Source organism: Balaenoptera ricei, chromosome 15 (genome assembly GCF_028023285.1).
Source record: "Balaenoptera ricei isolate mBalRic1 chromosome 15, mBalRic1.hap2, whole genome shotgun sequence".
NCBI classification, from domain to species: Eukaryota; Metazoa; Chordata; class Mammalia; order Artiodactyla; family Balaenopteridae; genus Balaenoptera; species Balaenoptera ricei.
The window spans coordinates 21,853,354-21,866,958 of NC_082653.1; the positions used below are offsets into that span (position 1 = coordinate 21,853,354).

The 13,605-nt window shown below is 42.4% G+C and overlaps 2 protein-coding genes across 8 annotated transcripts in view; one reads left to right on the forward strand and one right to left on the reverse strand.

Annotated features, from left to right (window-relative positions):
• The window catches only part of RPRD1B (regulation of nuclear pre-mRNA domain containing 1B), a 107,727-nt gene extending 102,497 nt beyond the window's left edge, over positions 1 to 5,230 (reverse strand). For all 4 annotated transcript variants that reach the window (XM_059898982.1, XM_059898985.1, XM_059898986.1 and 1 more), the window contains exon 1: positions 4,668 to 5,230. In XM_059898982.1, the coding sequence (XP_059754965.1) occupies positions 4,668 to 4,818 (151 nt within the window). In that variant the 5' untranslated portion in view covers positions 4,819 to 5,230. The remainder of the gene's footprint in view (positions 1 to 4,667) is intronic.
• A 71-nt stretch (positions 5,231 to 5,301) lies between these two features.
• Positions 5,302 to 13,605, forward strand: part of TTI1 (TELO2 interacting protein 1) — a 43,734-nt gene continuing 35,430 nt past the window's right edge. For 2 of the 4 annotated variants that reach the window (XM_059897864.1, XM_059897865.1), the window contains exon 1: positions 5,315 to 5,357. The gene's annotated coding sequence lies outside the window, so the exon portion shown is untranslated. Of the gene's footprint in view, positions 5,358 to 13,605 lie in introns of all 4 variants that reach the window. The other 2 variants (XM_059897863.1, XM_059897866.1) reach the window with 2 other exon arrangements.

Below are 13,605 nucleotides of genomic sequence, written 5' to 3' on the forward strand. Positions count from 1 at the left end.
ATAAAAACCTCACGCAATATGTCTGAGTTACAGTTGCTTGGGGGAACATTACTGAATTTCCTGGCTTCTATGCACATAACTTTTCAACCGTAAAGTTACATCACTACCATTTTTGGTCCCAGTTTTCTTTTAAAAGAAATAAATAATAACACAATCAGATAGTTCAAAACATTAAGTTTACTCCAATGCCAAAGTGCCCAAAAGACTCAAGCAAGCCCTATGTCAACCTTTACACCTGAATTACTAGTCCTTACTCCACTGCTCTCAGAAACCATTTCTGTTTCTTTTGAAATGCACACAGCAAGTATAAATTCTGACACAGCAGGCTCAAGATCTGACATTTTAAAATGTAGCTACAGGAGAATAACTCACTCAAGTTAAAAACAAGATTTTTAAAGCATGTTATAGTTGAAACTGATGACTTAAAGTGCTCATAAAATTAAATATGGATATCCTGAAATGTACTAACCTTCTGATAATAACCTAGTTTAGATGGCCAACTGATGAGAATATTGAAAACCTGGAGCTATCTTTAACTGTTCTAATTATTATTCAAAAACAGAACAAAAGTGTCAATAGTTTCAATATCCCACTGTTGCTACAAAGGTATGATTACGGCAAAAAGCTTTTTTTTTTTTTTTTTAAAGCAAACCTTGTTCTAGGATGTTGCAGCAAGTTAAACTACCAAGTCTATAATGCCATGAAAGTTAGATTTAAAAGTTAAAAGAGGGCTTCCCTGGTGACGCAGTGGTTAAGAATCCGCCTGCCAATGCAGGGGACACAGGTTGGAAGCCTGGTCCAGGAAGATCCCACATGCCGCGGAGCAACTAAGCCCGTGCACCACAACTACTGAGCATGCGAGCCACAACCACTGAGCCCGCGAGCCACAACTACTGAAGCCCACACACCTAAAGCCTGTGCTCCGCAACAAGGGAACCACAGTAAGAAGCACGCGCATCGCAACGAAGAGTAGTCCCCGCTCACCACAACTAGAGAAAAGCCCGCACACAGCAACAAAGACCCAACGCAGCCAAAGATAAATAAATAAATATTAAAAAAAAAAAGTAAAACAGAACTTCTACAAAGCAAATCGGACTAATATACTTTATGTTAAAAAACCCAGAATCCATATTGTAAAATGTCAATTTGGCCATTCAAGACCTGATACATTTTGCAGTATTACAAATATGATAGCTAAGATAGAGAGCCAAGGTTTTCACTATCTACAATGCCAATTAATTCTCATCACCCTCAAACTTAGCAATGAGAATTTAGGATAAAACTTTATCCCTCCACATCCAGCATCCTGAATAATCAACATGAGCACCATGTGTGTAAAGGTAATATAACAAAGCCCTAGAGGGAATTCCCTGGAGGTCCAGTGGTTAGGACTCCTCGCTCTCACTTCCGAGGGGCCGGGGTTCGATCCCTGGTCAGGGAACTAAGATCCCACAAGCCGCACAGTGTGGCCAAAACAAGCAAACAACAACAAAAACCCACAAAGCCCTAGAGCACTTGAACACACACAGTCATAATACACACGACACACACACCCTCTACTCCAGCCCTGGGTGGTAACTCACTTGTGCAGACGTCTTTCCAATATGTCAGTATGGATTCTTTCACTCCCTACTGAGGCCCATTCCAAATTGGTTGAGATAGTTATTGAGCAAAGTTTAAATAACTGGCTGACCAAAATTTTTCACTTGTCTGGCTAGTTTTGACATCTAGAGGAAGTAATTTTTTTTTAAAAAAAAGGTCTATTTACCTGCACTATTAAAGGTAGTAGTAGTACAAACGTAAGGTACAAATGTACTACTAAAAAATATTCATCTTAGGGTATTTTACAACAAACTGCTCCAAAAAGAAAGGGAGAAGTTCTACCTAGAACAGAGCCCAAAGGGATAAATTAAGAATTATTCCTAGGGAATGGAAAGAAAATAACACATCATGAATAGAAGTAGTACTTAAGCAGGAAAAAGAAAACTTTTAAAGTCTCATAAATATTTGGAGGCAAAACAGAGATGGTTTGTGAATGTCTTAAGGAAATGACTTGACTACAGATAGAAATGTCCGTTTTTAAAGATTCAGGGTGGGCTAGAACCTAAAAGGTTAGTCAATTCCAACATTAGGGCACAAAATCTTTTTCCACTTTAGTGCGGGGGCATTTTCAATTCATGAAGGCTGGGTATTAGGAAACTGTACACTGATGCTTGGAAGAGCATCCTCTAGTTCTGCACTGTCCAGTATGATAGCCATTAGCCACATGTGGTTACTGAACACTTGATTTGTAGCTAACAAAACTCAGGAACTGAATTTTCAATTGTATTTATTTGAAAGTTTACTTCCTTAGTCACACATTTCAAGTGCTCATGGCAAGAGGCTACCTTGTTGCACAGCACAAATATGAAGCATTTCTCTCATCACAGAACGCTCTATCAGACAGTGCCGCTTGGATCCTTTACTCAGCCATGAAAATGATGTCAAGAGACGACAATTTAACTCCTAAACTATTTTTTAACTGTGTTAACAGGCACCATGCTAAATGTTGTGTACATTACGGACAACCAGAAGAGCTAGTTTCTCCCTCAAAATATAATCCAGTGAAAGAGACATAACTAGTAAGAATGAAATAAATGCAGATTAATTCTAATAAACAAAAGCACTACGGGTTTGGTTGGAGTAAGATGATCACCTTCACTTATTAAGTGCACTGATGCACCAGGTACCTGAAAACAAGTTTCGGCGTCTCGGAGCACTGGGCTAATGTCCCAGCTGTACACTCATTAACACAGCACTTCATCTCTTCATATCTTTATCTTCTCATCTATAAAATGGGGATAATAATGCTGACCTACTTACAACTTAAGGTTTCATCATATGAAATTAGGGTTAAAGGAGATTCATAAACAAAAGTACTCTTTATTTTCTGTATCTCCAATAGGGTGAGGTGGGGAATCAAGATGGCTTCACAAAAGTGACATCTGAGGTGGATTTTGACACGCCTCTGAGATCCTACCAGATAGGATCCTGTAGAAAGCAATTCGAATTTTTCCGCCACATCTCAGACAACAGAAATAATATCTGAATGGCACAGTGGGGTACATGAATGGGGCTCTGGGAGGCCCAGGCTCTATCCCCCAACTACCCTGAGGGCTGAGGGGACCCCCATCTCAGTACAGCACATGATATTTGGGGGGCAGGGGGTCTCTGCCAGAGGACTAGAACTGGGTCTCCTGAAAGAATCCTGGATTTTGGTGTCTGCCAGTCTGATGTAGTCCGAGCCTCACTGGTTCTAAGGCCTTGAAAATACCACTTAGCCACTTCAGTTTCCTCATCTGTAAAACAGAATGACATCCTGACCTCACAGATAGCAGAGAACACACGTAGAGTTACTTCCTATGCTATAAAGGGCCTACCACATACAGGCTGTCCAAAACAGCGCTAAGCTTCATTTGCTCAGCTTTCTGCTATGAAGCTCACTGGGGTATCAAATGGCTGTGTAGATGCCCATCTTTCCCCAGCAGACTGTAAGCAATTTGAGGCAAAGAACATGCCCCACACTGAGTAATCAGTATCCCACCTCACCATTATTTATCCAGTGCCTACACTCTGCCTGACACCATGCTAGATGTTCATGTGGATTATCCTGTTTACTCTTCACCCCAAGTTGTTTGAGCCTCCGTTTTATTCTCATCTGCTGAGTTCCTACTTCACAGAACTCTGAGACTGTAAAAAATGACAATGTATATAATGATATCAGTACTGCACTTGGCACAGAACAAAGGCACAGTAAATATCAGTTATCATTATCTCTATTTTACAGATCAGGAAACTGAGGGAAAGAGAGGTGAAGCTGCGGGGGCTCAGTAAATGGCAAAGTCAGGCTCCAGAGGCACTTGGCCTCTGGAGCCAACATGCTATCAAGCTCCCAACCCAGTGCCTGGCACACAACAACAGGCTGAGCTCAATCAATGGCTGCCAGATGCTGAGCAGGGTCTAGAACCAAGGAGAGCTGCATGAGAAGAGGAAACTGAGAGGCAAGGTCTAGGTGGTGTGGCCCCTTGACTTCTCTGCAATGGCAGTGACTGTACCCACTTCCAGGGCAGTGCTGAGGACTAAGTACGAGGATATACATAAGGTCCTAGCACAGTGACCGGCACAGAATAAAGGCTCTGTAAGTGGCAGTTACCCTTGTCCTCTTTTGACAGATGCGAAAACAGAGGCTTAGAGAGAAGAAACTTGCCCGGTATCACTCAGCTAGCAAGTGGCTAAGCCAGGGCTCGATCTAGGTAATCTTACTCCGAATGCCCAGCAACCGCCTGGCACACAACAGGCTAAGGCCTGTACCCTCCACCAGGCGCTCAACGCTGCCGAGAGAATAATGGTCACAAGTGTCAGGAGGAGCCAGAGAGGAAAGCGGCTGGGTTAACTGGGAGTCCTGAGCCCCGGTCGGTGGAACCTCAGACAAGTACCTTAAACCCTCCCAGGCCTCAGTTTCCTTCTCCGAGAAATGGGGATAACACTGTCTCCAACCTCAGAAGCGCAATCAATCAGAGGCCCAGGCCTGGAAAGCCAGGCTCAGCTAAGAAGCTACAGGGGCCTCGGGAGTGGGTGCGGGAGAGGGCTACCCGGGAGGAGGACCCCTGGGGGTAGAGAGTGTTTACCTTTGCGGAGCTCGCGGTGCCACACCGAGACGATGGGTCCCGCGTGCTTGCGGTGGTGGATGAGCCACAGGGAGAGGGTCTGCACGCTCTGCTGAGAGTTGCTCAGCTCTGAGAGCTTCTTCTCCAGCGCCGACTCGGAGAAGGAGGACATGGTGGCGGCGGTGAGGCCCGGCAGGGATCGGCCTGGGCCGCCCAGTGCGGCGGGGAGAGCGACGGCACGAGGCCGGGACCTCACCTGGCGGCCTGCGGGACTCTTTATGACTGACAGATGGCCGGGGGGGGCCAGGAGGGGGAGGGGATGGGTCTCCGCAGTATCAGCCGCCCGCGCCGCCGCCACAAGATGGCCACCTACCTCTCACCCCGCCGCGAGAGCAGGGTCAAAGGGCAAGGGCCGAAGTGGCGGGGCACCGGGGGGACTCAGAGTATAGAAAAACACCCCTCCGATGGCGAAGGCCTCTTTGAATCTCGCTCGGAGCACTCCGAAAGCGACAGACAGGGAAAAGGGCGCACTTCGGAGGCCTCCGGAAGGCGCTTTGACCGCTCGCGCCCGCACGCCGGCGCAGTGAGTGTCACCGGAACCCTTTCTCCCGCTCCCGCAGAACCTTTCTGGCGCGGTGCGGCGCGCGAGTTACGCGTCACTTCCGGCGCGGCGGAGGAGGTGCGAGAGTGAGGGAAAGGCTGGAAGACGAGGTAAGGGAAGAGTGGCGCGAACGAGAGGGAGACAGCAACCGCGAGTCCTTAGAGGGGGATCCTGAGGGGATGCTGAGGCTGAGAGATCATGACCTGGGGATGGAACGGGACCTTTCTCCCTCACCTGGCAGGCCCCAGCAGCAATCTTCCTCCGTACATGTCCTGCTCTCTGGCCGCCCCCCACAAAAAGCTTTTTTTGGTTCTGCCAAGCCACCCACGTGCACTTTTCACGCCTCCACGCCTTGGCTCTTGCTGTTCTTTTTCCAAAGGTGACGCCCCCCTTCTCACGCGGTGGGCTCCTACTAGGCCTCCGGGACCACCTTTAGTGGCCAGTTCCGATGTTTAGTCTGTGACAGCACCGCCGTCAAACACACCCTTGTGCCCCCAGCTCTTAGTTGGTTGTTGTATTCAGGGAATTACAGGCTGCCTTCTGGGGGTTCATTTGACTATTGCTCAAATTTAAGTAATACATGTTAACTTTGTGGGGGGGTGGGGTAAAGAAGTCAATGGGTTCGTTGGCCTCCTTTAAGAAACACTATTTGAGACTCTATCCTTTAACTATTTTTTAAAAGTTTTAAATTCCAATTATCACATCAGCAGAGAAATTTGTTCTTCTGACTGCTGTGGGGTGGTGGTAGGGAGTTAGGTTATTGTAGACATAGTAGAATTTTTAAATGCCCTGATCATAGTGGAACAGACCAGTTGTGGGCAGGTTCCAGTTAGGAGGCACTGTGCTAGTTGATGCCTGTTTTTGCTCATACTGCGCTGTTCTTTGCTTAGGTGCTTTTACTCCTCCTTCAGAATGGAATCATCATAATCATAGCCAACATAATGAGCTGCTGCTATGGGCTAGACACTGTGTTTTCACATAGTGACTCATTTAATACAACAAAGCTATGCAATAGGTATTATGTTATTCCCATTTGGCAAATGAGGAAACTGAGGCTGAGGGAGCTTGGGTGACCTGCCCAAGATCACATAACTAAGATTAGAGAGAAGGGACTCTGTCTATCTTTTTTACCCCAGCACCTTATTCGTAGCTGAGGTGAATAGCCTAAAATCACGGTCAATATCTAGTCATAATTACAACCTAGGGCCTTTGAGTCCAAATCTAGGCCATCTTTCTGTATTAAGTAACAGTGTCATATACTGAGCACTTTTATACCGAGTCACTGTGTATTAAGCGCATTACGTACATTCTTTTATTTAATCCTTACAACAGTCCTGTGGGGTACGGGTTATTATCACTATTTGACAGATGAGAAGACATTAAACATGGGTGAGTCATCAGTGTCACTTGGACACAAGAAATGACAGAACCAGGAATCAAATCAAGGTTATCTTATCCCAAGTTCTTCACTCCCGAGCCAGTGGTTGATTTATTCATTCAGCCGATAATTTTTGAGAACCTATGTCTGAAGCACTATTCTAGGCAAACAGACAGAATCTATGTCCTTGGAAGCTTACCTTCTGCAGGGGAAGATAAACATGTGTGTAAAATGAGCCCGAAAGTTATAAATGCCTTGAATAAAAATAAAGGAGGGTAAGAGGTATGAGGAATGCACGTATGGGCGGATTGGTGTGTATTATATATACTGGTCAGAGAAGGCCTCACTGATACGGTGACATTTGATCAGAGCCTTCAAAAAAATGAGAGAACAAGCCCTATGCTATGTGGTGAATGTTGCAGGCAGAGGGAAAACCAAGTGCAGAGTCCTGAGGTCAGACCATTGTTGGCATTTTCAAGGACCAGCAAGGAGGACAGCTCAAGTGATGTGAACCAGAAGGCTAGAAATGAGCTTAGAAAAGTTGCCAGGGACCGTATCATGTGGGGAACTATAGGCAATAGTAAGGACTTTGGACATTACTCGGAATGAAACAAGAGTCCATTGGACCATTTTGAGCAAAAGAGGAGCACGTGGTTATTAAGTAGAAAATAGACAGGGTGCAAGGGTAGGAGCAGGAGGACCAGTTCTGCTGTTGTGATAACCCAGGTGAAAGGAAGACTCAGACCAGGGTGGAGGTAGTGAGAAAGGGTCAGATTCTGGGGATATTTTAGAGGAAGAGATCACAGGATTTACTGACAGCATAGATATGAGGTATAAAAGAAGCAAGAGCTTATATGGCCCTAAGGGTTTTAGCCTAAGCAACCATAAGAATGGAGTTTGCATGTATGTACTGAATTGTGGGAAGAGCTGGTTTGGGTAGTAAGAGCAGTTTAGATGTGTATGTGTCTAATTGGAAATGCCTGTGCAAGTAGAGGTATCTCATAGGCAATTGGGTTTATGGGTCTGGAGTTCAAGGGAGAGATCTGGGGTAGAGATATAAATGTGGGAGTCATAAAGGGTATAGAAAGAAAAGGGGCCCAGTGATTAAGTCCTAGGACACTTCAACATGTGGAGGTCAGAAAGATGAGGAGGATATAATCATGTGATTTATCTTCTTTAGCCTGTTAATATTAATAACAGTGATTGATTTTCAAATACTGAGCCAGCCTTACATCCCTGGAATTTAGTCCTACTTTGTCATGGTGTGTAATTCTTTTTACATACTGCTAAATTATATTTCCTCATATTTTGTTTGGGATTTTGGCATCTATATTCATGAGGGAAATTGGTCTGCAGTTTTAAAATTTTTTTATATTTATTGAGTTTTGGTATCAGGGTAATACTAGCTTCATAAAATGGATTGGAAAGTGTTTCTTCTTCTTCCATTTCTAGAAGATTGTATAGAATTGGTGTTAATTTTCTTTAAATGCTTGGTAGAAGTCTGCAGTGAAACCATCTGGGCCTGAAGAGTTCTTCTTTCTTTTTTCTTTGATTTTGGGAATCTTTAAACAATAAATTCAGTTTCCTTATAAGGCTGTTCAGTAATCTATTTCAGAGTGTGTGAATTGTGGTAGTTTGTGTTTTTTGAGAAATTTGCCATTTCATCTGTCAAATTTATGTGGATAAAATTATTTGTGGTATTCCTGTATTATCCTTTGATATCTGTAGTCTGTAGTACTGGTATTGGTAATTCCTCTCTCTGTCTCCCTCCTTCCCTCCCTCCCTCCCTCCATCCCTCCTTCCCTCCCTCCCTCCTTCCCTCCTTCCCTCTCTCTCTCCCTCTACCTCTCCCTCCCCCCACCCCCATCAGTCTAGTTAGAAGTCAATTTTATTGATCTCTCTAAAGAACCATTTCTTTGGTTCATTGATTTTCTCTATTGTTTTTTGTTTTAAACTTCAATTCCTGCTCTGATTTTTTTTATTTCTTCCTTCTGCCTGCTTTGGATTTATTTTGCTTTATTTTATTTGTCTTTTTCTAGGTGTTTACTGTGGGAGTTTAGATTATTGATATTCATTTAAGAGCTTTCCTCTTTTCTAATATATATATTTAGTACTATAAATTTCCCTTTCAGCATGGCTGTACCTGTGTCTTACAAATTTTGATATGTTGAACTTTTATTTTCACTCATTTCCATGTATTTTTTAAAAATTTCCCTTGACATTTCCTCCTTGATCCGTGAATTATTTAGAAATGTGTTGCTTAATTTCCAGGTGTGTGAAGATTTTCCTGTTCTCTATTAGTAGTTTCTAGTTTGATTCCATCGTGGTTGGGGAACACACTGTATGATTTTAGTTCTTTTAAGTTTGTTGAGGTTTATTTTGTGGTCCAGGATATGGTCTATCTTGGTGTGTGTTCTGTGGACACTTGAAAAGAATGTATATCCTACTGTCGTAGTATTCTGTAAATGTCAGTTATGTAAATGTTGGTTGGTGTGGTTGAGCTCTTGTGTTATAATTGATATTGTTCTATCAGTTGTTGAGAGAGGAATGTTGAAGTCACCACCTATACTTGTGGTGACCACCTGTACTTTTCCTTTCAGTTTTATCCATTTTTGCTTCACACATTTTGCATCTCTGTTTTGTGCATACACACTTAAGATTACTATGTCTTCTTCATAGATTTACCCTTTAATCATTATATAATGTCCTTCTTTGTCTCTGGTAATTTTTTTGCTCTGAAGTCTACTTTATCTGATATTAATATAGCTAGTCTTGCTTTCTTTTGATTAATGTTTCCATGATAATATCTTTTTCCATCTTTTTACTTTCAACCTGACTATATCATTATGTTTGAAGTGAATTTCTTGTAAACAGCATATAGTTAAGTCATATTTTTTAAGCAACTCTGACAGTCTTTTTTTATTGGTGTATTTAGACATTTTACATTTAATATAATTATTGATATGTTAGAGGTTAAGTCTGAAATTTAATTCTTTTGTTTTCTGTTTTTTCTGTTTTTTGTTTCTCCATTATCTTTTTTTCTCCAGACTTCCTTTACTTGAACATTTTTTAGAATTCCATTCAATTTATCTGTAGTGTTTCTGAGTGTATCTCTTTTTTTTTTTTTTTTTTTTTTTAACATTCAGTTCTTTTGGGAATTATTTATTTATTTATTTTTTGGGCTGTGTTGGGTCTTCGCTTCTGTGCGAGGGCTTCCTCCAGCTGCAGCAAGTGGGGGCCACTCCTCATCGCGGTGCGCGGGCCTCTCACTATCGCGGCCTCTCTTGTTGCGGGGCACAGGCTCCAGACGCGCAGGCTCAGCAATTGTGGCTCACGGGCCTAGCTGCTCCGCGGCACGTGGGATCTTCCCAGACCAGGGCACGAACCCGTGTCCCCTGCATTGGCAGGCAGACTCTCAACCACTGCGCCACCAGGGAAGCCCCTGAGTGTATCTCTTTGTATAACCATTTTAGTGGTTCTTCTAGGTATCATATTATGTGTATATAACTTATTTTTGACAGGTCTAGTGAAGTATATGTACCTTACTTCCTTTATATCTCTTTACCCTTTCCTGTTTATATTTGTCTTAAATATATCCTCTAGATACATTTAGAACCACATCAGTCAGTGTTATAATTTTTGCTTTAACTGTCAAACACAATTTATAAAATTTAAAAGAATAAGAAAAACCTATTGTATTTATACGTATTTTTATTTACCATGTTCTTTCTTCCTCCTTGATGTTCCAAGATTCTTTATTTATTTATTTATTTTTAACGTTTCCTTTCTGTTTAGAGAATTTCCTTTAGCCATTCTTTTAGAGTAGGCCTGCTGGTGACAAATTCTCTTAGTTTTCCTTCATCTGAGGACATCTCTCCAGTTCATTCCTCTTTTTTTTTTTTTTTTCTGATGGACATTTTTGCTGGGTATAGGATTCTGTGTTGACAGTTCTTCTTTTTTTTTTTTTCAGCACCTGAAAATTATTGTGTTGCTTCCTTCTGGCCTACATGGTTTCTGAGGAAAAATCCAGTGTCATTCAAATAGTTTTTCCCATATAGGCAAGGTATCATTTTTCTCTGGCTGCTTTCAAGATTTTTTGTCATTTGTTTTCATAAATTTTAATTTTAATTATAATTATAATTGGTGCAGATTTCTTTGGGGTAATCCTGTTTAGGGTTCACTCAGCTTCTTGAGTATATAGATTTATGTCTCTTGCCAAATTTGGGGAGCTTTCAGTACTTTGAGTACTTTTTCAACCCTGCCCTTTTTCTTCTCTCATTCTGGGATGCTTAAATCATTTGTTATAGTCCCATAGGTCCCTGAGCCTCTTTTCAGTCTGTTTTCTCTTTGTTGTTCAGATTGGGTAATTTCTCTTATTCTGTCTTCCATGTTACAGATTCTTTCCTTTGTCCCCTCCATTCTCCTGTTGAGCCCATCTGCTGAGCTTTTTATTTGTTATTGAATTTTTCAGTTCTAAAATTTCTGTTTGTTTCTTCTTTGTATCTTCTATTTCTTTGCGGAGGTTTTCTGTTCTTTTGTTTTAAACAGGTTCATAATGGCTTATTGAAGCATTTTCATCACAGCTGCTTTAATAACTTTGTCAGATAATTCTAATGTCTCTGTCATCTTAGTGTTAACGTATATTGATTGATTTTTCTTTTTTTATTCATTTGGAGATCTTCCTGGTTCTTGGGTATGGTGAATGATTTTTGACTGGACATTTTTGTATTATGTTCTAAGACTCTGGACCTTACAGAAGTCTTCTGTTTAGCTGGCTTCCTCTGAAACCACTCTGGCAGGATAAGGCAGGGGTGGGGGGACCAACCTTGTTACTTCCAAGTGTAGGTAGAAGTCCAGATTCCTCACTCAGCCTCCTTTGACACCCATGAGGGAGGGCTCCTAATTACTGTTAGGTAGAAGTGGGAGTCCTGTCTCCCCACTCCTACTTAGCCTTCTCTTTCTTTTTTCCCCCCATCTTTATTGAGATAGAATTGACATACAACATTGTAAAAGTTTAAGATGTACAATGTAATGATTTGATACACATATCAGTGTATATATATTGAGAATGATTACCACAATAAGGTTAGTTAACACCTCCATCACCTCAGAAGATTACCCTTTTGTGTGTGTGGTAAGATCATTTGAGATCTACTCTACTCTCTTAGCAATTTCATGGATCATCAGACTGACCTTGCAAACTTTTAAAATAGATTCTCAAAGCATACCTGTTCCACCCCACCCCCAACATAGATTCTGATTCAGTAGATCTGGTGTGAGGCCCAGGCATCTGTACTTACATTGTTTCCCCTTGGTTCTGATAAACAGTTGGGTTGGAAACCTCTGGTGTAGTGAAAAGAGTGCATACAGCCTTTGGAGTCCCACAGGCTTGAGGTGAATCCCACTGCTTGCTGTGTAACCTTGGGCATCACTTAATCTCTCTGAACCTTGTGTTACTCAGCTTGTAGACGAGCAATTTATGTACATTGCCTAGCATATGGTGGGTTTTTTCAACAAATATTAATTCTCTTCTTTCTAGTCAAGAACTTGTGTTGGCAGTTCTTTTATTTAAACTCATATTTCTGGGATCTAAACCCAGTCTTTCTACCATGTGCTAGTTAATTCAAAGTTAGAAGTTTTAGAGATCATCTTATCCACCAAGTTTATTTTATGTTGAAGAAACTAAAATTCATGGAAAGGTACTGTCAGAGCCAGGACTATCATCCAGATTGTCAGATTCCTGTTCTCATACTCATTCTGTCTGGAAACACCCTAAAAATGGGCTGGCATGCAGTCAAAATCTAGAACTATGATTGCCGCCTGAGAGTGAATCTAGTAAGATCCTCCTGTAATGGATGAGATCGACTACCTGTAGGAATAACTCACCCCAGGAGAAGAAGAGTATGGTGGTTTTTACCCAGACTCCAGTTCACACATATCTGATATCAAAGATCCACCAAAGAGAGAGCCAGACCTTGGTCTATGGCGATTGATTCAACAAGCATTTATTGAATGCCTGCTCTTTGCCGGAAGCAATAAACAAAACTGTCAACTATTACTGCCCTCATAGAGCTTATATTTTAGTGGGAAGAGAGAGACAATAAACAAATAAATAGGTGGATAACTTAGTTTGACAAATGGTACTAAATGCTATGTAGGAAAATTTCAAAGGCAGGGGAAGGAGATTGGGAGTGCAAGGCAGGGGAGGAGTGAGGATGGGTTGCAGTTTTAAATTAGGGTGATCAGAGAAGGCCTCCCTCAGAATTCACGTTTGAGTAAAGCCCTGAAAGGTGAGAGAGCAAGCCGTGAGGATATATCGTGGAACAGCAAGTTACAAAGGCCCCGAGCAGGTGGTCTCATCAGAACATCACTCCTGTGTGAGGCATGGCTCACTTGCCATGATGGTGACTCCCTCTCGTCTCTGCCTTTATTAGGGGCTATAACTTTTCTGCTTTCTGGCCTTTGCTTGTGAGGTATTGTTCCTTGAACAGCCTTCCCATGCAGCCCCAAGTGTGTAGTCCCCCCACCCCAACATAAATCCTCCTCCCTCCATGAACCCTTCCCTTTTGGTGTTCATTCTTTTTCTGAGTTCCTTTTGTACTTCTCTGGGGTTTTTTCCTCCCTTTTTCACTTTTTAACTATATGATACAATAAGTACCTTGTGGTCTATCGTCTTATCTTTTAAGTGTCTGTAAAGTATAGCACCTACGGATTGTCCCGTTTGTCTGCACCACCTGGACGCCATGGCCCAGAGATCTTACACAGCCCATCCCTGTGAAAAGGCAGAAAGAGATGGGAAGGAGGGGAAGAAGCTGCCGGGGGAATGGGTTCACTCAAGCACTCCGATTGCAGATCTCTTCCCCCACCTCCCCAGTGACTGCTTTCTATGACCGCGGAAGGGGTACACTGAACTCAGAAAGGGTTAGAGTCAAGAACTGGTTTATATAGTCACTGTCTGCCACAGTTGAACTCTGGGTTGT